The 26,159-nt window shown below is 38.1% G+C and overlaps 2 protein-coding genes and 1 long non-coding RNA gene across 8 annotated transcripts in view; 2 read left to right on the forward strand and 1 right to left on the reverse strand.

Annotated features, from left to right (window-relative positions):
• Positions 1-675: 675 nt before the first annotated feature.
• FPGT (fucose-1-phosphate guanylyltransferase) lies at positions 676-6,135 on the forward strand. 4 transcript variants are annotated; one of them, XM_083845918.1, is made up of 4 exons: positions 677-830; positions 971-1,138; positions 2,593-2,685; positions 3,516-6,135. In XM_083845918.1, exons 1-4 carry the CDS (start codon positions 752-754, stop codon positions 4,964-4,966), a joined length of 1,791 nt encoding a protein of 596 aa, XP_083702044.1. In that variant the 5' UTR covers positions 677-751; the 3' UTR covers positions 4,967-6,135. The 4 variants fall into 4 exon arrangements, with proteins under 4 accessions (XP_083702045.1, XP_083702044.1, XP_083702046.1 ...); XM_083845919.1 differs by lacking the exon at positions 2,593-2,685 and having other exon boundaries at positions 676-830; XM_083845920.1 differs by lacking the exon at positions 971-1,138 and having other exon boundaries at positions 691-830.
• On the reverse strand, positions 5,703-11,954 carry LOC310903188. The gene is made up of 2 exons (XR_014587343.1): positions 11,836-11,954; positions 5,703-10,042 (listed from the first exon to the last, which is right to left on the reverse strand). It is a non-coding gene; the product is annotated as an uncharacterized lncRNA (long non-coding RNA).
• A 779-nt stretch (positions 11,955-12,733) lies between these two features.
• LOC310903180 (serine/threonine-protein kinase TNNI3K) overlaps positions 12,734-26,159 on the forward strand; it is a 74,486-nt gene continuing 61,060 nt past the window's right edge. For 2 of the 3 annotated variants that reach the window (XM_083845915.1, XM_083845916.1), the window contains exons 1-6: positions 12,734-12,861; positions 14,165-14,310; positions 15,753-15,861; positions 18,312-18,397; positions 19,949-20,046; positions 21,379-21,489. In XM_083845915.1, coding sequence (XP_083702041.1) covers positions 12,797-12,861; positions 14,165-14,310; positions 15,753-15,861; positions 18,312-18,397; positions 19,949-20,046; positions 21,379-21,489 — 615 coding nt within the window. In that variant the 5' untranslated portion in view covers positions 12,734-12,796. Of the gene's footprint in view, positions 12,862-14,164; positions 15,122-15,752; positions 15,862-18,311; positions 18,398-19,948; positions 20,047-21,378; positions 21,490-26,159 lie in introns of those variants that run through there. The other variant, XM_083845917.1, reaches the window with a different exon arrangement.

The raw sequence follows: 26,159 nt of genomic DNA on the forward strand, positions 1-26,159 counted from the left end.
GCCTGTTTTCCTAGGAGAGATGCTCCAGCCCTTTGATCATCTTTTTGGCCCTCCTCTGGACAGTCCTTCATTTCAGGAGACAAAGAAATACAGTATAGATGAAAAACTAGTATTTCCTGGAATCAATTATTAGATTAACAGATTCTAAACTATTACTAGTAAAAGCATGAATAAGCATAAATCTGAAATAAGTACAAAAAGAATGATTACCATGAATAGTTGGATTCAGTAACAGACTTTGATTATTTTAGCAAATGCAAACAGATGCTTTAGGAAGTCTGAATAATGACCAGGAGCTCAAAACAAAAATGCATCACATGCATCACATAAAGTCCCAAACTGAAAGAGCAGTGGTGGAGTATTTATTTATTTAATCTTCTGCCAGCAGTCTACAGACATAGAAGAACTATGGATTTTTTGGCAACCTTTTTTTAAAAAATAATAAATAAAAAAAAAATCCTTAATTTTTTTACGTAGCTGCTTTTCAACACCTCCTGCAGCGCTTTTAGAGCTACTTTTACGGTAGGATTTACACACGGCGAGATTTTGTGCGCTCGGCCCCAGCGCAGCGGAGCGGCCCGGGCCCCAGCAGCCGGGCACCGAGCAGCGCCGCTGCCTGCGGCCGCCGCACGCTCCCGCCCCGCCGCGCCGCCGGCCCGCCCCCGGCCCCGGCCCCGGCCCCGGCCCCGGCCCCGCTCCGAGCCCGGCTCTTCCGCCTAGGCCGCAGCGGCGCCGGGCGGGGCGCGGAGCCATGCCGGCGGCGGGCGAGCGGAGCGCGGCGCGGCGGGAGGCCACGGGGCGGCGGCTGGCGCGGTTCGGCGCGCTCCGAGGTGGGGCGGCGGAGGCGGGCCGGGGGCGGCGGGGCGGGGGGCCGCGGGGGTGGGCAGCGCTCGGGGCCCGCGGCGCCGGGAGGCGGGCCCGGCTCCGGCCCCGGCCCCGGCTCTGACCCGGGTTCCGCTCCGCCGGGCAGGCAGAGCCGTGCGCCCCGGAGAGTTCTGGGACCTCGTCGCCATCACCGCCGCCGACGGAGAGCAGGAGCTGGCGTACCGGCGGCAGCTGGCCGCGAAGCTGGCGGCAGGGCAGCTTCCTCTGGGCGTGCGGTACCACGTCTTTGTGGATCCACCGGGACCCAAAATCGGTGCGCATTTCATGGCCAGCTTTCTCGGTGCCGTGGCGGGGAGCAGGATTTCATGGGGCGGTCCGTTGCGCAGGAAGGTCGCTTTGGCTGCAGAGGGACAGAGGGGCCCCGTGGTGCTCTGGTCAGTCCCCAGCGATCAGGATCCCGCTGGGCATAGGACTGCTCTGACGCTAGTTCCTGCAAAGGTCGTTGCGTGAGTTGTACTCACTTAATGCCCTGTGTAGTCATTCCATTTTCTTATTCCTCTATCCTGTGCTTATATAATTATGATCACTTTCAGTCAGGCAGAAGTCGGCTTTGTGTTTAAGTGCTGTGACGGCTGCCTCTTGCAGTGGAAGGGCTCCAAAATCTGCTAAAACTTTAAGTATTATTTGGAATACAAAAGTAGGTTCCGCATCATTACATAGTATGTTATTTTGATTCACGTGCACAGCTGCAAACATCACGGGTTTGGTGCTTTTTGGACTGCGTGTAAGTATGTTCTGGCAATTAAAATTTCCATTGTGGTAACTGGGACTCTATCATGGTGGTTTTGAGTGAGGATATGTTGATGATGCCGTAGGGCACTCTTCCGCATATAGAATACAGAATATCACTAACTCATGGTGGTTTTTTGTTTGGTTGTTTTTTAATAAATTCTTACTACTTAGCTTAACCTGATAAATTTAAACTGATTCTATTCCAATACATTAACCACTGTGCAACAAAAACCTAGAAGAAAGTAGTCTTACTATCCATAATGTCATCCTATAATAAGTAGTTCACTTTGCTGTAGAAGGTAACTAATCTCAGTAGTATATCTGCAGTATAAAATAGTAGGCAAGGATTAGTTTTCAGCAATCCAGCTGTTCTAAGTTGTAGAAGCACCAAAAAAAAAATCCCAAACAATTATACTTTTCCCTCATTTCCTTATTGTAAATGTCAAAAATACTTTGGAAAGCTTGCATCAACTCACTAGTGAACTTTTGTGTGACGTGTTTCATGCTGGAGCCAGTTTTCTTGGCAAGTTATGGCCTGTTGAAATGATGAAACACTTCAAATGCTGAGGTTGCTCAGAGAAGGAATAGGAGGAAAAAGCATGCCTTTTCACAAGACCTGCCTGTTCGAGGTGCCCTTCTCTTTGAGTGCAGAGTTTCCTGAGTGAGTGTCCATCATCTTTGTATGATTTTATCAACTGTGGTGCAGTAGAAAGACTATGCTGTCAGAACTGGTTGAGGAAATTTCAGATGGATATCTGTGCATCCATTTACAGTTTGTTAAAAAAAATTATCTCTGCAGTCACGAGGACTTTTAAAAAACAAATCACAGCTTATTTTCTACAGCAGAATGAAGCAACATTTAAAAAACAATACCTGATCACCCTACCATAGCACCAGATCCCAGTATGCTTCACGTGTCAATACATACATTATTGGTGTTCTTTTCAGCCGGTAATAAAATATTTCTTCCTTTAGGAAATGGTGGATCAACACTTCATGTTCTCCAGTGCTTAGAGAATCTCTATGGTGATAAATGGACTTCTTTTATTGTGCTGCTAATTCATTCTGGTAAATACTGTTTGACATGCCACACTTTTAAATCATACCTTTTTATTTTTAAAAAAATATGTTGGCAGGTAAGTAATAAGAGTTCTGAAATACAGTTCCCTTAGAAAAATAATCCCAAACATCGCTGATCTGATCATTTGAATTTCAGCTGAAACTTCTGGAGGCGTTGCCATCACTTAAGCATTTGTTTTCAATATTTAAGTTGTTCAGTCAGTCAGTGGAGAAGAAAATGTAATTCAAAGTATCTAAATTAATCTTCTGCCTTGACATGCCAGTTTAAGCAGCCTGGTCTGCCCAAGGGGGTCCTCATAAATACGTACAGAATGAATACTTACCACCTTACCCAACTAGTCAGAACACTTCCAAAAGCTGTTAGCTGGAAAACTCTGTCTCTTTTGCAGAGGAAAAAGAAACAAGGTAATAACCGGTCACCTTACCAAATTGCTGCTTATTTGACTCATCTCTGATTTAAAATTGCTTTGAGGCATTTTTTCTTTATTTTCAAGCAAAGAGCAGGAGTCATTTGATTTCGTCACTTTAGTTAATAGACACACGGTTCAGATTCCAGCTCTGAAGCAAAGTAAAGGTAATGAAATCAACAACTGTTTAAATAAAAGCTACTTAAGACATACTAAATTTTGGACATAAGGTCAGATCTGCCTTGAGAAATGTTTAAGAAGAAGGATGATTTTTTAAAAATCTGACATTTTCTAAGGAATACATAGTATATGATCAAGCTATGTAGCCGTACAGGTTTTGTTTATGCTTACTTACACTTTCTTAAGAGACTGTATATATACTCTGTAATTAAAAATGTCTTTTTTTTTCAGGTGGTTATAGTCAACGTTTACCAAATGCAAGTGCACTGGGGAAGATTTTCACAGCTTTGCCTTTTGGTGATCCTGTTTACCAGATGTTGGAGCTTAAGCTTGCTATGTACATTGATTTCCCCAGTCACATGAAACCAGGAATTCTCATTACTTGTTCAGATGACATAGAACTTTACAGCACTGGAGTTGCAGAAACAATCACATTTGATAAACCTGGATTTACTGCTTTAGCTCACCCTTCAGATTTGACAGTTGGGACCACTCATGGAGTGTTTGTTTTAGATCCATCCAGTTTTTCAGGAAAAGGAGGACTTGAATACGCATCTTGCCATCATTTCCTACACAAGCCTGATGTTGAGACAATGCGCCAGTGTGGTGCAGTATGTGTAAGAGGGAATTGTTCTCAGCCATGTTCCTCTGGAGACCACAGTGACTCAGAAATGGACTCAGAGTGTGTGTATACAGACAGTATATTTTACATGGATCACAGCATTGCAAAACAATTATTGATATTTTATAAGCAGATGGATACTCTTTGCTGTGAAATAGATGCATATGGTGACTTCCTTCAGGCCCTGGGACCTGGAGCCACTCAAGATTACACAAAAAATACAAGTAACGTCACAAAAGAGGAATCGCAGTTAGTAGAAGTACGGCAGAAGCTATATTCTGTTCTGAAAGGAACTCCACTTAATGTTATAGTCTTAAACAACTCTAAGTTTTATCACATTGGAACTACTCAGGAGTACTTGTTTCATTTTACATCTGATAGCAAACTGAAATTTGAGCTTGATTTACTGTCTGAGGCTTTTAGCATCTTTTCAGACAAAGCTGAGACCTTGGATAGATCAGCAAGTGTCATTCAAAGCATACTTGAGCCTGGGTGTTTTATAGGACCTGGATCCGTTATTGAATACTCTAGAATTGGACCTGAAGTCTTAGTAGGGAAGAACTGCATTATTAGTGGATCCTATGTAAATTTGAAAGTAGACATACCTTCAAACTGTTTCCTGTGTTCATTGAGTATAAAAATTGATGATCAAGTAAAGTATGCAAGTATGGTATTTAGTGTAGAAGATGACTTGAAAAAGAGTGTGAAATTGCTTTCAGATATATATTCACTACAATTTTTTGGGGTCAGCTTACTAGAATGCTTGGACCTCTGGGGTGTACAGGTTTCAAACCAGCTCTTCTCCAGTGATAATACCCAGTTTGGGTTGTGGACTGCTAGGATTTTTCCTGTTTGTTCTAGTTTAAGTGAATCAGTTAGAATGTCATTAAACATGTTAAATTCTGTGCAGCACAAGTCGGCTTTTAAATTGCATGGCTTTAAGCTCCTGTCTGTTGAAGAAATGCTTTCCTACAAAGATGTGGAAGATATGTTGAAATTTAGGAATCAAATTTATGATGAAATCTGTCTACAAAGACAAAAAGAGAAATCTGATTTGTAGAAGGATTGGTACTTGAAGAAATTTCCTGTCTTTCATTGTGGATGATGTATTACTTCCCAGATTGTAATAATCATAAGGAAAAAGTACACAGATCTTCTCATTGGCTCTAACAGCATGATATAGTTTAGCAGTAATTTATGTTTCTCACTGTTCCTACTGCCTTTTTACAATAGTGTTTCAAATAGGTATAGGTAAATTGATTTTATTTTTTTTAATCGGGACATCCTATCGAAGCATTAATAATTTTCTTTCCTTTTTTTTAATTTTGTATTTTTTTGTACTTACTGTTTTTCGTCAGAGAAAAAGTATTTGCGTGAGAAATCAACCTTTCCCTTATGAGTAATAACATTGGGGTCAATACCTGCCATCAAGACATGTCAATTTTTTGTAGAAACGTAGAATATCCTGAGTTGGAAGGGACCTGCAACAATCTTAGGGTCTACCTCCTGGTTGTACACAGGACTAACTAAAATTTAAAACATATGTCCAAGAGCATTGTCCAAACACTTGAACTCCAGCAGGCTTGGTGCCATGGCCACTTTCGTGGGGTGGGGATTACTGTTTAATTATTTGGGAGGTGTTAGATTGAGTGGGCAGCTATCAACTTTTTGTTATCCACCGAGATACTGATACATGTCATGGGCAAATTTGCACTTCTCTAAACTGAACTGTCAGAGTCCTTGGAGTGATGTTTAATCCTCATGCAGACCAGTGGACTAAACAACAGAGAGATGAAGTATTTTGAGTGGTACCACAATGCACATCTTTGGGGAAACAGATAATATTACCTACCGTGTAATAACGATAAACAGAAATCTTTTGGTTTCTATTGCTCCATCTAGCTCCATATTCTGTCTTAGGTCGTGGCACCACAAAAATGCTATTCACAGAGAGCATACAAGCCTATGTATGTATTCATTCACATTATTTTCAGCAGTTCATTATGTAAGTAATCAGTCCATGCTTTTGTAATACAAGGTGAAAAAAGGTTTGCACAAAGTTTATATTCAGATAAATCATTTATTTTTAATTTGTCTTCTGTAATGACTGCTTTTTTATTTTTTCCATTTCACATTATTAAGAATGTGTTGTGTATTCTGTAACTGTAATTTGACAGCAACATAATGCATCTTTTTCTCTTGCATTTATCAGTGGGTTTTCATGTTTCATTTTGTGTTGTACAGTCTCCTTTTTAATGGAGAAAGAAATTGACCCCTAATTCTCCCAAAGTCAGGATTCAGTTTAGCTTCTCTTTTTTGAGCCGCATTGGTGGTTTTACCTTACTGGGCAGCTGAACTCCCAACATAACCGTTCCCTCACTCCCCCTCCTCAGAAGAAGAAGTGGAGAAGAAAGTATGCTGGAAATAAAAAAAAAAAACCTCATGGGTTGAGATAAGAATAATTTAATTAAAGGGGAAGGGAAGAGGGGGGAAAAAAAAAAAGAAAGAAAGAGCAAAAGCCTCACAAAAGCACAGAGAGGAAAAAAAAATTACTCTCTACTTCCCATCAACAAGCAACGTTCAGCCATGTCCCAGGAAGCAGGGCCTCAATAGGCGTAGTGGTTGTTTGGGAGGACAGTCGTCTTCATAATGAGAGCCTCCCCTCTCCTCCCCCTTTCCCGCATCTTACTGCTGAGTGTGGCACTGTGCGGCGTGGGATATCCCTCGGGTGGGTTTAGGTCAGCCGCCCTGCTGATGTCCCCTCCCCACCTCTTGCACACCCCCAACCTGCTGGGGTTGTGGGGGACTGGGGGTGGTCTGGAGGGAGTCCTGAGGCTGTGCCAGCACTGCTCAGCAGCAGGCACGACGCTGGTGCTATACCAGTGCTGTTCTAGCTACAGGTGCCGAGTACAGTCTGTACGGGCTGCTGCAGGGAAAGTTAACTCCATCCCAGCCAGGGATGTGCAGTCATTCTGCAGGTTAGCTCCGTTTGCTTTTACTGAACTACTCTCATTTCTGGGGACTCCATCTTCAATGTGCTGTCAGAGGTAGGACACCTGTTCCACTTGTCCATTCTATTGCTACTTGGAGTGTAAGATTCTGTTTGTTTTCCAAAATGTTCCCAGCAACTAACTGCTACAGTTACTTTATCATTCCAGGTTCCCTATCACTTCAGGATACCTGAAATTCTCTCAGCATACCTATGTGTAATAGCTGCATAATAACTGACAATAGGCTGTGGCAGATACTTTTCAGAGGTCTGGCATTGAACTTTGGTTTTGGTTAGTTTTTCTTACATCCACATGTATTCTGTTAACACTTCAGGTTTCTCCCAGAGAATAATGTTGTTTTCAGTTTTCTTTCCATATTTTGCAACCGATTGAAAATTTCTCTCATAAAACTCTGCAAGTTCTATTTATGAACAATTTGAGTGCTCTGATAATTCTAAGCACTTCTAAAGCTGATAATTTAATCACACTAGCAAAATATCCTGTGTTGAGTTGCTTCAGAAGGAAGAAGAGGTTTGGATTATAATCAAAGATAGGGGAAAAGATGCCAAATCAGGTAGTAATTTGGCCTGCTTTTCAAAGTCACTCTTATTTTAATGCTCAGTATTGTAAAGAAGGACAAATATTATCTGATTTTTTTTATCGAGCTTCCTGTAACTTCATTATTACAATGTTTGTCTCCCTGCTGACTGAATTCCCTAATGGCATCTTTCTTATGCCATCTACAAAGTAGTAAGTACCATGTATTTCATTGCTGAAAGCAACCTGGGTATAAATGGGAAATGGATTTGCTTCTGACACATAAGTAATGGGGAAAAAAAAAAAAAAAGTAAAAATAAAAGTACACTTACTGAACAGTTTTGCATAGTATTGGGGTAGATATGATGAAATAGCAGCTGGTGTGGTCTTATAGGCAGTGTTCCTTCCCAGCAAACACAAATAAGGAAGGAGCGGAGACCTGGCCAAAGTCTTACACTGTCATGGTTGGCACCTGGGTCAACAAGCTGCCTCTGTCAGTCCACCAAGTGCACAAGGAAAAGAAGGAGGTATTGGAGTATTTCTCTCTCAGAATTCCTTTCTCGGAGTGCTCCTGACCTTCCTTGAACCACTCAGATGTGCTGGACCGGCTGCAGGCCAGAAAGGTAAGAAATGACCACCTCTACTCACAGTCCTGCACAAAATGTTATCCTCTGAGACATGCTAGCTAATACTGTTATAATTGAATAAGCATATATTTGACCTTCCAGGTAAGAAACATTACTCTGCTTTAAGTCTTTATGCCATTCCACACTTTCCTTCTGCAATAAATATTCTTGTCTAAAATTTTGGAAAGCAAATTTTGGTCAATATTAGCCATCAGTCATGTCAGTAGAATGAATGAATTTATTCCACAGATATTGAAATATCTGTATTTGTATTATTTTTCTTTTTTAAACTAAAATCAAATATATTGTAATATGTATGAAAAACATTAAACAGAGCTCTGTGTTAAAATACTATTTTTATAATTTTCCTGTATTTTTTTATATAGAGTTAGTTGTGTGCATGTTCACATACATGTTCTGTAATTTCATTCTTGGATTCCACATTTATTTATAAGTACTTTTTATGGATAAGCTTCCACTGTTTTCCACTGAGCCACAGGAACTGTGTGTTTGCCCATTAAATTTCTAATGTATCCATAACCCTTTGTGGCTTTTTTTATTTTCAATGAAATCATTGTTGTGAAGTAGAAGATTAGAAAGTTGTGGAAACATTCTAACAAATAGAGGAAAATGGACCATGCCATGATAATATTACTGCATGAAGATTGATAATGGTATTGGAAATCCAGCCATACATTTGTCAATGGCTAGTCTAAATGAAAGATTAAAATACACATCCATTGAACTTGATTATTTTTGTTGAAAGCCTTTGGTAGATGAGTCATATTTTTTGCAGGCTTCTTTGAGACTTTTAAATGCTGCAACATGGATTTATCCTGTCAAGCTACAGCAAGTAGCTAGTTTTGTTGAATTTGCGGTATCAGCTTTAGAATAAAATCTGAAAACTTGGAATGAATTCTGTGTTTGATTGAAGTCACTAAGAGTTTTGCCTGTGATTTAAGCAGGGGGCAGGACTTTGCCCTGGGAAGCATGTTGATTGAGGAAAGGATGAGCAGGAGATTAGTAGGCAAAGAAAGTGTGAGAACTGCAGAACAGAGTAGTGGCAGGGAGAATGTTTAGTCTATGATGGATGTAATGTCACTTCTGAATTAACATGATATTTTTGTCAAGAGAAGAAGAGAGAGGAAGTGACATTATCCTTGATGACACAATTGAAAAATAACGTCTTTCTTTAGGCACTAAATAATTCTTTACTGTATGTATTACAGCTACATGTGTAGTGTGGATGTTCTTTACCTAAAACAAATTATAGTCCTTAACGCAATGGATATCTTATAATGTGATGAAATCTCACTAAATTTAAAAGGAATTCAGACTGGAAAGTTCCTGATGATAATAATCTAAGACTGATGTACAAAATACATATATCTATTTTATTTATATTGAATTTTACAAAGTTTAGCTGATCTTTCACAATTTGACTGTTAAGGCAGTTGACAACATTTTTCTTATTCAGCCAGCTGAAATAAACATATCTCAGGGCAATTGAGAGACTTGTCCAAGGGCACACAGTAAAATTTAACAGTAAGATAATTGTTCCCAGAGAGTTTGTGGAGTCTCCTTCTCTGGAAATATTCAAAACCCGCCTGGATGCCATCCTGCGCAATGTGCTCTAGGTTGTCATGCTCAGCAGGGGGGTTGGACTAGATGGTCTTCAGAGGTCCCTTCCAACCTCGGCCATTCTGTGGTTCTGTAATTCAGGGATTGCTGGTTTCTAATACCAGATTCAGAAAATGACTCGCTGTGGAATCCTGGCTTATGATTTTCCTCCAGTCTGATTAATGAAGGGTGCAATACTGAAAATGACAGTCAGGTAAAACTTTCTAAGAACAAGAGGAATCTATTGAAACCTGGAGTTTACTTTTGAGGAAGGATTGTTGAGTTTCCTAGATGGATGCAGAATTTCTATGGGCCTCTAGGTCACTGCCTGTCTTCATCCATGCTGAAGTGCAACTGAGGCTGCTACAGTCTCAAAAAAAAAAAAAAAAAAAAGCCAAGATGAATGTTTAATCATTTTATTCATGTCAGCTTTCTTTATTCAATTAGTTTTGCTCTGTTGTGCAATAATAGGCCTCATAGTGAACATCATCTTAATGATTTCCCTGTCTGCTTTCAGAGCATGCTATAATCAACAGAGATTTAGCCATATTGTATATATTATATTATGAAATTTGAGAGAAGGGGATTATTTCAGTAAGCTTTTAGGCAGGAAATTGAAATCAGGGCAATTGGGCACTTAAAAAAGAACACAAGGGAAGGCAGCTGAAATAAATAAATAAACAAGAGCAGTTGGAAGTTATCTTTGCCAGAGGAATTTGGGGAACTGAGTTAAGAAAGAAAGTTCCATCATTTGGATCTCAAAAGAAATTTACATCCTTAGGAAACAATTATGGATATGATCATAACATAATGATATTAAAGTAAGCATCGATTTTTTTTTAATCTAATCTTCTCAGTAAGTGATGTAAATGGTAAAATGTAAAATGTAAAAAAAAATGCCTAACTTGGACAAGGAGTTAGTGCTGCTCAGCATTTCCAGCTTCATGTTCCTAAATCTCTGATATAATAGATTCATTTTCTCCTCTCTGCGCATGTGGAAGATTAATCCCTGTGCAAATGCCACTGTAGTATTTTGATAACAAAAATAGCAGTACTAGTCTTCTGTACACTTCCTTTAATCCACTGTCACATGGAAGCTGTTGTAAACACCTGTTTCATTATATGGACTATTGAGCTCCTTCTGCTTTATTTTTATAATAACATGTTTTATTTTAATGTCCATTTCAGTTTCTGTGACATATCTGAATGTTACCACAATTACATGGAAATGTACAGGAGCAGCTTACAGTAAATTTACTCTTTAAGTAAATGATAGATATGAATATGTTCTAATTAATTTTAAATAACAATCATTTCAAAAGATTTAGTCCTGTAGGGCCTCCCTAAGAAGGACATTTAAACCCAGAAATGGGAAAAGAATTTTGCGCATGGTACCCTGTAAGATCGGGCATGACAGCTGCACATTCCAAACATACAGGCAAAATGAAGTAAAACCTCTAAAAATTAATCAAATGAATTTGTACGCTTGAATACTCTGTAAACATTACATTTGAATACAATACACAGTGAAAAAAAATTGCTTTTGACATGTTAGTGCTACTTGTATACATGTTAATTAGAAATTGCCTAACACAGTAGTAGATGTATTTACTCCTTTTTTGTTTGTTTGCAAATAGTCAGTTAACAGGTTCTGCATGTTTTAATTTTTTTTTTTTTACCCATATATTCAATTATTCTGCAACTGCTTCTCAGGGACAATGATGTGAATGTTTCAAGAATTCACCTGTTAATTGTTTTCAGAAGTGTAATACTGATGAACTAAACAGTTATGTTGACTTAACTGCCTCACTGCATTATGCTCCCTTGCTGTAGTTTCCAGTCAAAAGCTGATCTTCCCTGAGCGTCCATATGAGTTACCGTTCACCCTGAGTGTCTCTATGAATGAACATTCACCTACTCACATTTGCAAACAGTGAATAAAATTATACTATAGAAGCTGATGGTTTTTTTTACCTAACTTCATGATGTAGAAAGAATTAGAGAACAAATACTACGCACGTTATTTGCATCTTTCAAAGCCAATAATTTTACATCCGTCTCATGGAATTTACGTGCTGTTACTTTATAATGCTGTTGTAGTGTAATGCATTTTCTGCTCTTCAGCCCCTGGCTTCTTACCTCACCTCCCACCTCACCTTTATGCTTCTGGCTTTGCTTCACCTCGCCTTGCCTTGCGTTTAGATGCTGTTGAAAGCCTTTTCCCTCTAAGCAGTGCCCCATCAGCTGCAGGAGCAGGCCTGCAGACAGCAGCGCTGTGCACGGCACTGACAGCAGCCCCGGGATGTCCCCCACAGGCAGCACGAGCTGCAGCACCAGAGCCAGCCAAAAAAGGGGGATCCCTGGGCCAAGGAGCTGTCATGGACCTGTTTCAGACTATCCCATGATTTCTACCTGAACTGACAAATTTCCAGTTTGGGTCCTACTGTGCCTCCAAGCCTGTAACTGACCGCCGGGTGAAGCCAAGCCCCTCTGCAAGCCAGCTGTGCGTGCAGTGACCGCCATGGCAAGTTCCCCACCCGGTGCCGAGCCCGCTACTCTGTGCTGCCCAGCATCTCTCACCGGCTCACCCAGGCCAAGCGGGCAGCTGGGGCATCGTCCTCAGCTGCTCTGTGCAGGAAGCCCTGTGGGGGCAGAGAAGATGCAGCGATCAAGCCACAAGGCACGTCCTGGAATGTTCAGGGGGTTGTGGGGAGAGGGTTATATTTTTATGTCCTTGACTGCAAGGGTTTTTTTTTTTGTAAACCTCAGGCTTTTACAAAAAAGAACAATATTGTTGCTGTTTACAAAAGTGAAAGCAGACTGCTTTCATCCATAGTACTGGAAAAGTCTGGAACAAGGCATGCCTCTCCTGACTTTGATCACGCCACATGGCCGTTCTTCCACGGACCCGCTGTAGGATGGACACTGGGGGGCGGCCACCTGCCTGAGGGCCAGGGCTGCTAGGAGCGCCTCGGTCGTCGGCGTGTGAGGGAGTGCTGTGGGCACGTAGGCTGATGCAGCGCAGCATGGCTGAAGGCAGAGCCTTTCCAGACATCCAAAGCTGGTGCAGCTGCCTTCAACCACACCGCTTGTGCACAGAAGCAAGGAGAGGGCAAAATGCAGCAGTGCAGACATGCGCACAGTGGAAATGGGGAAAACGCCGAGCCTCACACACCTGAGAGGTAGGTAGTCGAACTGCACGCAGCAGTGGCAGCCATTTTGACACCCGGTGTCAGCCAGCAACCTCTGGCTGCTCCAGCTGCAGGCCCCTCTTCCAGAGCTGCTCCTAAGAGCACTGGTGACAAAGAAATAGGCAGATCTGTCTTATTTGACAATCTAAGGCAAAATTCCTTAAGATTGAAACTGTTGTGCATGAATGAATCACAAAACGCTCAGAAAGCTCCGTTAATGTAAAAAGAAAAAAAGCTTGTTACTGAGTTCCTTAATCCAGACCATGGAAATAGATGTGTGCTGGGGTCTCCTGGCAGGCCTTTTTACCATAGCACGCTAATGGGTAGGGGAGGTGGCCAAAAACTTGTCTTGGGCTGCACAGCCATGGCTGCCTTTTAGAAATTTGAAGAAAAACAAACATCACTAAGCTAATAAAAGTAGCGGGAGAGCAGACACCCTTTGCTGTGCTGTATTTACAGCTCTTCTGGTTGCTTGGCAACTGAATGAGGAGTATCGGTTAAGAGGCTGGTGCCTTTTTGCAAATATTTGGTTGCATATCACAGGGCATATTGTCAAAACAGTTCAAAGTCTTCTGAAATACATCCATGGTTTTATGTGTAAATCAGTGCAAATAAATGGATGAGCTCGTGATGTGTCAGGAACTATCACAGGAGTGCAAGTTTGTTTACAGTGGGGTGCAGCAAGTTGAAGATTTCACGTATGTGTATTATATTTACTTATCTTCTTGCCAGAAATCCTTAACAGAAAACTAAACAGAACAGCTGCCAAGGTCAATCAACAGACTTTAAACATATATACACACATATATATATATGTATACATATCACCATACATATATATAATGTATATATCAAATACATTTTAAAAAGCAATAAAAGAAGGAAAAGAGAGATACAGAAAACAGCACAAATCCTAAAACGTGCTGGGAAAATGAGTTTAAAGTGGTTCCATTTGATAGGAAACAGGTAAATGGATATGAAGGGGGTAAACAACCGACGAGCACACCTGCGCTAAGCAGATTACCAAGGAGATTCAGTTTATGTGAGTGAAAAGCAATACTATTTTGCAATTAATTGGTCTTCTTTCTGGGTCCTTAAGCGGAAGAATCATCTGTGCACTCAGTCTAGATTCATTGTGTCATGGTTTGTTTGTGTTTGTGTTGAGCTCTGTTCACTGTTCAACCTAGCTGGATCATGTTTTTTCCTACATTATTGTGACATTGGGTCCAAACTAATATAATAACAAACAGAACAAATTAGATTGAGCACAGCATTTATTTATGTATTCATATAGATCCTGGCCCTCAGCTGTCTTGTCCATGGTCTGCTTGGAGTGTGAGGAAAGCAGCTCACTCAGATACATCCTCCTTCATTTCTGGGGAAATTCTATCTGGAGCAGGACCCGCAGCACAACAAACTCAGGAGTCTCCTTCATTCTTAGTAAGTCTGAAAGAGGTACCAGCCCAGTCTTCTCCAGGTTAAGTCTTTCATTAGCAGTCTGATGGACATGTTAGCCTGTAGAGCTGATGCTGCCTGTGGTTGTGAAGGGGCTGGAGCTCTGTGGTGGTTCTTCACATAAGGACAGAAGAATGCCAAGTAAACGTACTGAATTCCTGACAGCAAACTCATTTTCTAGTTTAATTCAGTGAGACTTTCTTGGCATAGCAACACGTACAAATATTACTTAAGTGCAAGAAGTCAGTACTCTCTGATATGATACAATTTACACTTCATGACTAAAATACCCAGAAGTTCCAAAGCCATTCTGTATGTTATAATACATTTTAATGTTAAGAGTTGAGATCATCTCTAGCCTCTTCAAACTAAGGACCCTCAGCATGCCTTGGGGATCCTGAAAGTATGCTTGGGAGTCAGCTTCATAAATTCCTTTTTCTGTACAAAATTGGGAGCAAGCTGCCAACTCACCTCCTTCACACCAGTTTTAGGTATTCAACAGATGAACGCAAATATTTCTGTTGAAACAGACAGTAGATATTTAAACAAGCTGATTAGGTACCTTTATTGTTTTTTTACACTTGACAGCACACACTGCTTTGCTCTGTGTCATTGTTGCATGACATTCCATTTGGCGCAGGGTTTATTTTTAGCCAGAGACTATCAAAGTATTTTTCAGTGGGACTGTCACTGCTCTTGAACAAGGAATCGTATTACTGCAAGACTTTGCTGAAACAAAGAAGATACATTGAACAAATGGGAAATTATAAATCTAGACCAACCCAAACTTGTACTGGTAATTAATGTTGGCTTTTTTAAATACAATATACCATACCTCCATCTACAAGAAACAAATCATATTTGATGAAATAACTCATTGCTAATTTACTCTTGAGTTCACGGATAAGGTGTTATATTGTTCTTAGTTTACATTGAATAATCCAAATCATATATGCAGTCTGTAAAAGACAAAAAGCTAGTAAATTAAATTTCTTTGTGCTATCATGTAAGATCATATTAGCTTAATTTATTGTGTTGATTTAACTCATAATTCATTAGAAAAAACTTAAAACTTTGGTCTTTCTATGCTGTGTGTCTATGCTAAGATTTAGGTAATAAGAATTGAAAAATGCAACCTATGGTTAAAGTTTTCTCTTGTACAAATTAAAAATATTTCTGATAAGGATTCATATGTATTAGTTGTCTATGAACTCAGTCTATATGTATCTATGTGGGTTGTAGCAAGAATGGTTTAATGGCTGTCACATTGTAATTAAACTTTAATACTTCAGTAGAAAAATATATGAAATAGTGTATAATTGTGTGTTTAAAATTTAGTGTTTTGGTTAGTGGTACATTCAGATTTCAGTTCCTGGTTTTTGTATGTTTTGAAAGTTTCATGAGTTGGTCTTTTTTGTTGTTGTTAGATGAATGGAAGAAGAAAGTTAGTGAATCATATGCTATAATTATAGAACGATTAGAAGATGACCTGCAAATCAAAGAAAAGGAGCTGGCGGAACTGAAGCATGTTTTTAGGTAAAATATTCAGGAAACCTACTTATGAATGCCTTTCAGATGAGTATTTGCTATTAAACAATATTTTGAGGTTCAAGTGTTTTCTTATGGAAGGAGCCCATTCTTTAGTGTATTTCTTGGAATATGTCCTTACAGTTGTGGGTAAAAGTCTCACGACATAGTACCAGAATTAGTGGCTGTTAATTACTAAATCAACATTTTGTAGCAAACATCTATACGGTTTTGTAAACAAATTAGCTTTAATGGTATGTCTAATTTTATTACGTACTTTAAGTTTTGCTGCGTGTTTCTTTAGTCAGGAACAGGAATTAAGTAAAAAATCTAAAACACTTAAGCAGATTGTCTTCCAGAAGTGAATTTCAAATTCATAATTGGAGTCACTTTCTCAGGACAGCACATGCTAACAACCATGTTTACCCAACAAAGTAACATACCTACATGTTCATCACCTGAAAAGCTCAAATAGAGAAAACACCCAGCCCATTTACTGTGAATAAGTTAATTTAAGAAAATTTTCTGGTAAATAATTTCAGATATCAAAGCCACTTGAAAAAATAGAGGATTCTAATCAGAATACATCACAAACTTAAAAAAAAAAAAAAAAGCTGATACAAATTATCCATCTTGGTCAATTTCAGCTAGAACAACTATCACTGTTTGAGCTTGTTAATTGAAGGAAGTCTTTGGGCTTGATTTTGCAATATGCTGACCATTTTGGCTGTGACCCAGTAAGATACTTCAGCACTTCCCTAATTTTAAGCCTGTTTAGTAGTAATTATCTTAACAAACTGTAGCCAGAGTACTCATTATTTTAGAAAAGCAAAACAGTTGCGATACACTCAAAATTGAGATACACCATATAGAGATATACCATATAGGTGAAAGTGCTTAATTCCTGTATTAGATAAAAGAAACAAGGAACAGCTATTTCAAGGCTAGTAGATCTGTTGCAGCAAAGTTTATCAGTCCATCTTGCCAACTGAAGCAAGTCTCTTTAAGATGTCAGCCAAACTCCTCTTCTTAGATAAAGAGCACTGCTCAGAGAAATAGTGGACACTGGTTATGTTGCATTGACAAGGCTTTTTTATTTTATTTATTTATTTATTATTATTATTTATTTTTTTTTGGCCAGGATTGAGGAACCAGCCAGATTTCTAAAATATCTGTAATCCAAATCTGGTCTATTAAAAAAAAAAAATGGTTCTCTACAGTAGCAGTGGTTATTTTCTGAAAACTACTTCTGAAAACTACTACTACTTATTTTTTCTGAAATACCAGAAAAAATAAGTGATTCCCCCCTCCCTCCTCCCCAGTAAGTTTTATTTATTAAAAGAAGTTAGGACTAAGAAACAGGATAGTGGTTGGAAGATAAGTGGAAGATGCTAATTTGCCTGATTGAAATTAAATAAGTAGCTGTTAAAATCCCTGCCATGAAAGATTTGGAAGGTAAATAAAACAAATTTTTCAAAGCCCAGCAGAGGAAAGAAATGTCATTAGCCCCACTTAACACTTAGGGAATATATACACGTCAGTGGGTAAACTGTTCTGTGCTGGGAGGGGGTGGAGCGCAGGGAAGCACAGCTGCAGTAGTGAAAAGTAAATTTATAAAAGTCAATCTACAAGTAGCATGGCACCTGTCATTTCTTGTATAAAAGGTGTCCCTGTTCTATTCCTATATCTCAGAGTTAGTAAAGCAATGATTTACTAAGAAGACCACCCAAGAAATAAGAAGTGAGAATTTCATTTCTCTGAAACATGCAATTATGTCCTCAGAAAGGAGTTAGGAGAAGACCTAGATTTCCTAGACTTCCGTTGAGGTCTGCAGATTCCCAGACAAGCATACTGCTTGGTTCTCCTAGTTGCTGATGCTTGAGCATGTCAGAAAATACCAAATGCTCCCAAAACAAATGCCCCTTCTCCTGCCCTAGTATTTCTGATTCAGAGGAAGGACTGGATTTGGATGAAACCAGACCTTAAATGCTGGTAATTCACGTACAGTAGTAATCTGGGGATTCTGTCAGCTCCGTTCAATGCTATCAGAAATGAAAAGCCTATATGTAATTCTTAATAATGTTACAGCTACATGCATAAGATTTAAAGGAGTGTATGTGCTTCTGTAGTTCTTTCATATAAATATTTCTATTTAATGATTTTATTGTGTTTCCGAGATATGTTTTGGAGAACACAGACTTACGTCCTGAAAGGCTTTTTATTTTCTGTTGTTCAGAAAACAAAGTTAGCCACTAACTTAATTTACTGAAAGATATTTCTGGACTACTGACTTGATATCAGTAAAGTATTTCTATATTTACAGAGTGCAAACTGGGTCTAAATTCAGCCCTGTGTCTCCAAAAAATCCCATTGATATTTCCCTTTAAATGTTTTCCAAATGAAAGAAACTATGCTAAAAGATGAAAACAGTAATCATCTGTAAAAATCTTTTTCTTCAGCTCTGATGAAGCATTCTGCAAAGTCAATTTAAATTACCGCACAGAAAATGGCCTCTCTCTTCTTCATTTATGTTGCATATGTGGGGGTATGTATTTGAAATATAATGTTTATTAAGCATCTTATTTACCTGGTTATTACTTGTTCTGTCTAATAACTGTCAGGAAGATTATATCTTCAGTCAATTTCTTTCTTTGTGTTGTCATTGCTGACACTTGGATAAGCATCCACAAGTATTACTTGGAACTCTATTTGCCAAGCTGGTTGAATCAAGTTACACTGAACCTTGTTGTAACTGATTCTTTAGTCCAAGAGAAGTTGTGATTGATAATGTGGCATATTTTATTACAAATGTTCAATTAATTCAAAATTATTTACTATATTCATTAGTTAATCAATCCATATTGATCAGGTAGTATTTTTCTACAATTATGTATTCTGTACATGGCATAGACTTCAGGATAGGGAGCTAGTTTTAATAGTTTTTTGCAATATATAAAACATTTATTTAATTTTTACATGTATTTTTATACAACGTATAGCCATTTTTCTAGTATAATGAATATGATAATAATGATATATGTATTTTATATCAACGTGATTAAAAGAATAACTCAAATGCTCTGTTGAAAAATATCAGCTGATAGGATTTTTGCAGATAACAAATCAGGGTATGCAAGAAAAGAGTGCAAGATGTCTTCCGGCATGTTCATAAATGCACATTAAGTGTGTAACTCAATTAAGTGTGTAACTCTAACCCAGATTGTTCCTTTGTTATCCACCTAGTGAGTCATTAGTTCATGAACAATTTTGCACTTTTTACACTTGCTGGGAGAAGCAAAGAGAATTTTACCCTAACATTTCAGCTCCACAAAATATGTACTAATAATATGCATAAATTATTTTCTCAATCTTAGTTAGATGTTATCATCAAGGAGGACTGGATCCTGCACCGCTGAGCACCAAATGGATCTTTACTCTTAATTTCAGAGAGTACGAGGTCATATCTAAAGATGACATCAGTACTTGGTAACATTGGAGTAACTGGTGGGAATGATGAGAGGAAGTTTAAGAAAACATACACTATTAATTAATTAGGTAGAGTATGTGAGCATTTAGTTATTACACCTGACATTGTCCTTAAATATAGTCGTGATTATTCAGAAGGAAGAACATTGTTTGAGATCATCACTGCAGCAGGAAAAAAGCATAAAGCTACTTTCTCAAGCTGATATTCATTAGTATCCGTCAAAACTATTGTCCCTGTAATAATACTGTGTACAGAGGGAGACCAGTGCTTCACTTCTGAAAGGATGTAGAGTTATGTGTCTGAGAAACCAGAGCTTCTGGAAGCATCTGTTAATTAACGGACTTCTCCGTAGCATAGTCTGGATGTTAAAAGAGGATTCTGTTTCTTTAGAAGTTCAACTATCCTTAACCAATTCTGATTCAAGTGTGAACAGTAAGCCACTTCATGGCCGGGTCCCAGTGTGTAAGGAGATGGTGCTTAATTCAATTTTAAGGGTGCAAAATTTTTATTACCTATTTCTCTTTGCTTTCAAACTCACACTGATGTTTCTTACTTCCATCTGCATGTTTTTACTGTAAATAATTTTGATTTCCAATTTTCATTCTAAAGGTAACAAATCACATATTAGAACTCTTATGCTAAAAGGACTGCGCCCATCCAGATTAACAAGAAATGGATTTACTGCTCTGCACTTGGCAGCTTATAAGGTAAACTATTTTGAATAGAAGGTAAACTACTTCAAATAGAATTGATGAAAAGCAATCAGAACTGAGCAGCTTTAGTTGTCTGAACTCTCCAGTTGAACTCTTTAATTGCTACTTCTAGTGAAAATATCAATTTCACATTTCCAATGAACAGGAAAATAACCTATAAAGAGCACATGTACAGGAAATCAGCATGTATTTTTGCACTGTCATCCATGAGGATATGATGTTGCTTTAGAAATATTGATTAAATTATGCAATGCATCTCAGGATAGAGGATTATTATTTTTAATATTATAGCTATTAATAGAAATAATCTTGAAGGACTTTATTTTACAATTTCTCTGGTTTTTGCTTCTTTTTTGTTGTTCTTCCTCAAGTTTCATGTACCGATGTAATACTAATTTTCTTCACCATTACATTCATCTGTTAAGACTCAACAATACCAGTAGCAAGGAACAGAGCAAAGACTGCCTTTTTTGAAAGGATTGTTATGATTCTTATTATGCAGATGGAGCATCTTGGAAAATTAATCCATCTACAGACTAGCTCCAGATCTACAAAAGCATTTAGCTTTTTAGAGCAAACTAAAATCAAATTTAGGAGTTTATATTCTAGAATACATTGTTCAATTCTTATACACCCCATAGCTGCATAAAATATCTGATCCATTATGCAACCAGCTACCATGCTTCAATGTCTAAAACTATTTGATAGGAAAAGGGATATTAACTTTTTGCTGTCCATTATTATCAAAAAGAAATTCCGAATAATTCCTGGAAATAGGAAAACCATTTCAGTATGAACAAATATTATACTTCCAAAGACATATTTTAACTGCTGTTTCTCTGGCATTGATTCATTCTCGGCCTGAACTCATTTAGTGCTTATTTCCAGGAGACAGAGAGCAATAAGTAAGTTTGGAGCTTTTAGCATCTCTTCTGTCCTTACATTGTGTGCACTTCTCCTTAGCAAACAGTGAATATAAATTGGAGAAGTCTCTTCTCTGGGCTGGATGATGACAGAAGATAGATCCCTAAGAGTAAAAATTATGATAGCTTTGTTTGGTTCAGTTAGAACAAGTAATAGTGAGAAAAATGGCTTCTCCTATTAGTTCTGCCACCAGCCCAATCATTTCAATTCTCTGTGCTTAATTTCACTATTTTTAAAGGAGAAATTATTAACTAAATGTGTTAACATTTTCTCAAGCATGACTTTATTACTATCATTTGATAGTGCCCGTTGCTGTTGTTATACCTGGAAGGATGTGTTTGATATTGTGAATATGTTTGATACTCGAGTCCAGAAATAATGTTTTACATGCACACCTTTTAGGACAATGCAGAGCTCATAACAGCACTGCTGCATGGTGGAGCTGATATTCAGCAAGTTGGATATGGAGCCTTGACAGCCCTTCATATTGCCACAATAGCTGGTCATCATGAGGTATGTTTCTCCTCTTGTGTACAGGAAATGATATGAGTGAGTGCCAATATTAGGAAGTCATTTTGTTTGAGATTGATACCATTCAAAACAAAACTCAGAATTGGTTTAATATAGCCAATTTATATATTTATTTATTTTTGTACATTTTGGGGAAAACCACATCTGTAATATCGATTTTTACATTGAACAGATATGCCCAAAGGGCCTAGATCTGTTTGTACATCTCTTACCTTAATATAAATATCTTTAAAGTCTTGGCAGTAAACAGCATTGCTTTAAATATCAGAAGCATTAACCAATAGATACATGATGAAACATTGTCATTCATACATGTCAGAATTCCTGAACCTGGATATGGGCTGAGGCTTAGAAATGCTGTCCCTCTGAGTGTGAAAGAAGCACAAGAAAAGAGGTTTATTTCCTCTGCTAGGTCTCAGAGGCTCTGCTCCACATCTCTGTCATTTTTTCTTTGAAAGGGGAGAGGGATTCTCAGTTTAGAGCTATTTTAGCTTAGTACAGAGAAAACTATTATCAGGGTAAGTCATTCGTAGCATGAATCTCAGACACCCATAGTGGTAAGTTGCCTGTCAGTTGGAGACTCCCATCTTCATTGTTGTCCCGAGAAGCCTTTCTCTTGGGGAGTAGAGGAATGAAGAGAGGGATGAGATTCCCTGGATACCTATAATCAGGCCCTTTCCTTTCTAGACATGTTGTCAGTCATGAAACTGTTTTCTTTTCATTTACCATCTCAGTTCAGTCATTTTTTACATCTCACTTCTGTCACCCTGGCAACAGCTCACTCAGTGTAATTTATTATTTTTTTAACCTTGTGAAGTACTGTGTGTGCAAAATTACTTTGTTAATGAAGGGTTTATTACTCTAAACATACGCATGAATGTGGGCATTTTAATTTTTATCTTCTTTGGGTCCATTAAGCAAACAAAGATTTTGTCATCTGTTTGGTAAGTTTTGACTTCAATATGGAGTGCTAGACTAATTCATCAAGACAGAAACATCAGATTTCTTTGAAGAGAGATAATAAGCAAGAAATGCAATAAAAAAGTAACTAACTATGAAGAAGGAAATATAGATGATATTAATAACCAGCTTTAAGTTGTGAATTTAGTATTACATCTTAGACTTATAATTGCACTTCCAATATAAGAGTTTGGCTGGATGACTGGAACAAAAAGTGGCTGTAGTTTTGAACAGAAAAGAACTTACATGTATTTGCATGGCAAGAAAGAATGTATGTTTTATGAACACCCAAGTTACCACAGTTACTGAGATTACTGATATAAAGAAAGCCATCTCTTCTGCTACATTTTTAGTCAGATTATACAGACGTACACACTGTTTATTATACATATGTAGCTACAAATAGTTAAATAATTTTATACTGAATGAAATGGAGATAAGACATTTCTTTTCAAACAAACAGTTTTGCTGGAGAAATGATAATTCTAGAAATTTTGTATACCATCTGAAGAAATCTGCCAACATGTAAGTACCTGGTGTAAGAAAGTACGAGGGTAGCCACTGAAGTTCAGCTGAGGAACAGTGATACTTCTTAATCTAGACAGTTTAGATTTTCTGTCTTTGACTTACTGTCTCTGTTTAGTCTGAAGAAACCTTGTGTTCTGTAGAGAGCCTGTGTATATGATGAAGGTTAAATGGAAAGAAGGTTAAAACAATTTACAGATGGACACCAAAGAATTCAATTAAAAAGCTGTCAGTCTTCAGTGTTTCAGTCAACAACTCTAACAGTGATCAGGGGACAAATCAGTCTCTAGCATCTGTTTGTCTGCAAGTGAGGAAGCATGTTAACAGGGCTGGCTAATAATTCATATTTCGAAGGTTAGAATTTTGGGATGGAATAACTAGGCTCCTCTGTATGCCTGTACACAAGTGAAGCTGAGAGTGGGAAAGGATGTGAGTGTTTACCTTGCAGCATTACATCTCTAATCTCACATGTGATGTCATTCCCTTCAAGTAAACATAAAGGTTTTTTTTTAATCATTTAATGGAACTCTTCCTTGTGTATCCTATTACTAAAAGGGTTTAAAAAACAGCATATCTTTTTGTTTTGTGCAAGACTTATGATGGAGATGCTAACCGGAATCTTAACCCTTTAGTGATCTTTTTAGTTTTTTTATGGAGTGTGTATTTAGTATTTCCTATATGGACTGTGTATCATTTGGTAATGATTTTTATAAGGAATTATATTTCACCTGGAGGAGATATCATATCATTAATGAAATTGTACTTGTTAATGGAGTTTCAAGACTTCACATTAATTCTATAGAATGTGTTACTAGTAAAAGGTTTGTTAAAAGTACTGTTTTTATCACATAATATTTTCTGAATAGGAGGGGTTTCCTCCTCATACCCTGTACTTGTTAACTTAGTTTATTAATCAGCACAAGTTTAGTACCTGGTTGTGTCCTAAAAGAGCTATTCATAACAAGTACCTTTTGTAGCTGAGTTTGTTGTTGTTGTTTGTTTGTTTTTAATTGCTGCCTCCTGTCATATTTGTAAAGCAGAGTCTTGTACTGAGATCTGCTAGTGTGATACCATGTGTCTAGTTCTGGCTAAACTCACTGTATGGGATTTTGATGCAAGCTGAGGGTCATATTTTTTAAACAGTCCTATGAACAGCTCTTTTTTTCAAAGACTTAGTTGCATAGACCTGCATATATCACTGCCTGAAGTAATGTCCTTGCCCTTCCAGCACCGATGAGTACGTGATCACTGGTTTGTAGTGTTCTGAGGCCAAGGCTGCAGGTGTGGGAGTTCTGCATGATATTTGCAGAAGGCTGTGTAAGCATGCCACTAAATAAATGAAAGGTCAACTATGCCACTTAGTAGGTATTTTGCTCTGGACTTCAGTGATGCCATTGTGTTTGTTTATTCTCCAGTCTCCTTTTTTGTCCCTGGAAAGCGAGAACAATTTAACAATTATGTAATAAAACTATTGGTTACAGCAGTCATCGCTAGAAGTAAAACAAAAGGAAATGAGATTATTTTGTTCTGTTCTGCATGTGAGTTGCAATGAGACGAGAAAAGGTATGTCGTTACCCACAGAAGCTAACTTCTCAGCACAGGGGCTGCCTCTGGCATATTTCTGCTGTTTCTGTCACTTGAGAGTGACATACTCTGATCCACTACTAACAGCAAACTATGATTCATTTCAGACATTACCTTTTTTCCTTCTCTATGCAGTCCTTTCCAGAGCCCACAGTTGATGTGTTCACTGACAGAATATTCTGGCTTCAAGTCACAAACTGAGTCAGAGCCTTATGCTATGGCAAAATCTGCTGCAATAAGAACATGTTTATAAACCATTATGGGGTAAAGAAGTGTCTAAGTAAAGAAGTACAGCACAGCATGAAGAGCTAAAAGTTTACTATCATTTACAGGTATACTTCATACCCAAACTTTCTATAAGCCATAGAGAATTATATTACCTGAACTCAATTTTCTTGTGTGCAATGTTAATGTAATCTTCAGACCTAAACAATGCTGACAAACATGAACAACATGTATAAAGAGAGGGACTGGACATATTTATATAGTTGTGTATGCATAAAAGCTTTTCCATTTTGCTGATTTGTGAGGCATTCAATGTGTTTTAAAGTAAGTTACATTTACTCCAACCTTGTGCTTCATTTTACAACACTAGGAAAGGCAAGACGTAAAACACAGGAAGAAGCAAGACTAAAATATGGGCTACTAATGTAGCTTGCTGTATTGGATCTAGTACAGACATACAATTGAATGTTATTCCTGAAAAGGCCAAGTAACTTGAGTAATGTAAGGAGAGTCCCTACCTCACAGTGAAACAGCATAGCAAAAAGTGTCCTTGAAAGCTAAAGCCCTCTCAAATACAGGTATTCTGGTTTTGCCCTTTGAGGACAACATGTCTTGTCACGTCTGCAAATTGTTCTAGAGCTGCTGTTGAGTGCTGAATTGCTCTCCTCAAGGTCACTCTTAACATAAAAGTATTAGAGGCTGTCTCTATGTTTGTGTACTAGCGTTCATTCCTAGAGACTTTACATCACATGCTGGCTTTGATAACATCTGAAAGTGTTTTAAGTGTTTTGCAGTTGAAAGATACTGCAGGTTGTAACTGAAGGATGCTGAAAAGTTGATGACCTAATTGGTAATGTTTGTTTTGCTTGGCAAGCAACTCTGAGCTCTGTAAGACATCCATACGTACAATTCTGTACAGTAATTATCACACTATGCATAAAGCACGAAATCCATAATGCTGTATTAAACAGAAATCAAACTTGTTGATACTGAGGTCAAAACTGAAAATCTGCTGTGCTCATATCTCATGAATTCTCAGGGCATCTTCCACAGAGGTGTTCAGATACCTTACGTTCAGCATATGGTTATTGTCAGTGGAATAGCTGCTTCTTTTCCAGCTATGCTGAGACTGACCATTTCATTTTATGCCATTATATGAGGTCCTTGGTAAATGAAATTCAGTTCTGAATTTGGACAAACTTTCATGAATAATTTTCATATATTTACAAAAGAAGTGGTATTCAGAATACTTAGGTACACAAGTTTAGCTCTAAAGTTCACCTAGTGATTAAAGGTAACCATTTCCAACTTCTAAAATAAATATTAGAGGGATGATAAAGTACATATGTTTCAGTATT

Source organism: Anser anser (assembly GCF_964211835.1).
Source record: "Anser anser genome assembly, chromosome: 8".
Lineage (NCBI taxonomy): Eukaryota > Metazoa > Chordata > Aves > Anseriformes > Anatidae > Anser > Anser anser.

What these genes read in the sequence shown, in the direction of transcription:
- FPGT (XM_083845918.1), top strand. Translation starts at nt 752, where the DNA reads ATGCCGGCGGCGGGCGAGCGGAGCGCGGCGCGGCGGGAGGCCACGGGG. An exon ending in TCCACCGGGACCCAAAATCG is followed by an intron (nt 1,139 to 2,592) that starts GTGCGCATTTCA and finishes TTCTTCCTTTAG; the next exon opens with GAAATGGTGGATCAACACTT. An exon ending in TGTGCTGCTAATTCATTCTG is followed by an intron (nt 2,686 to 3,515) that starts GTAAATACTGTT and finishes TTTTTTTTTCAG; the next exon opens with GTGGTTATAGTCAACGTTTA.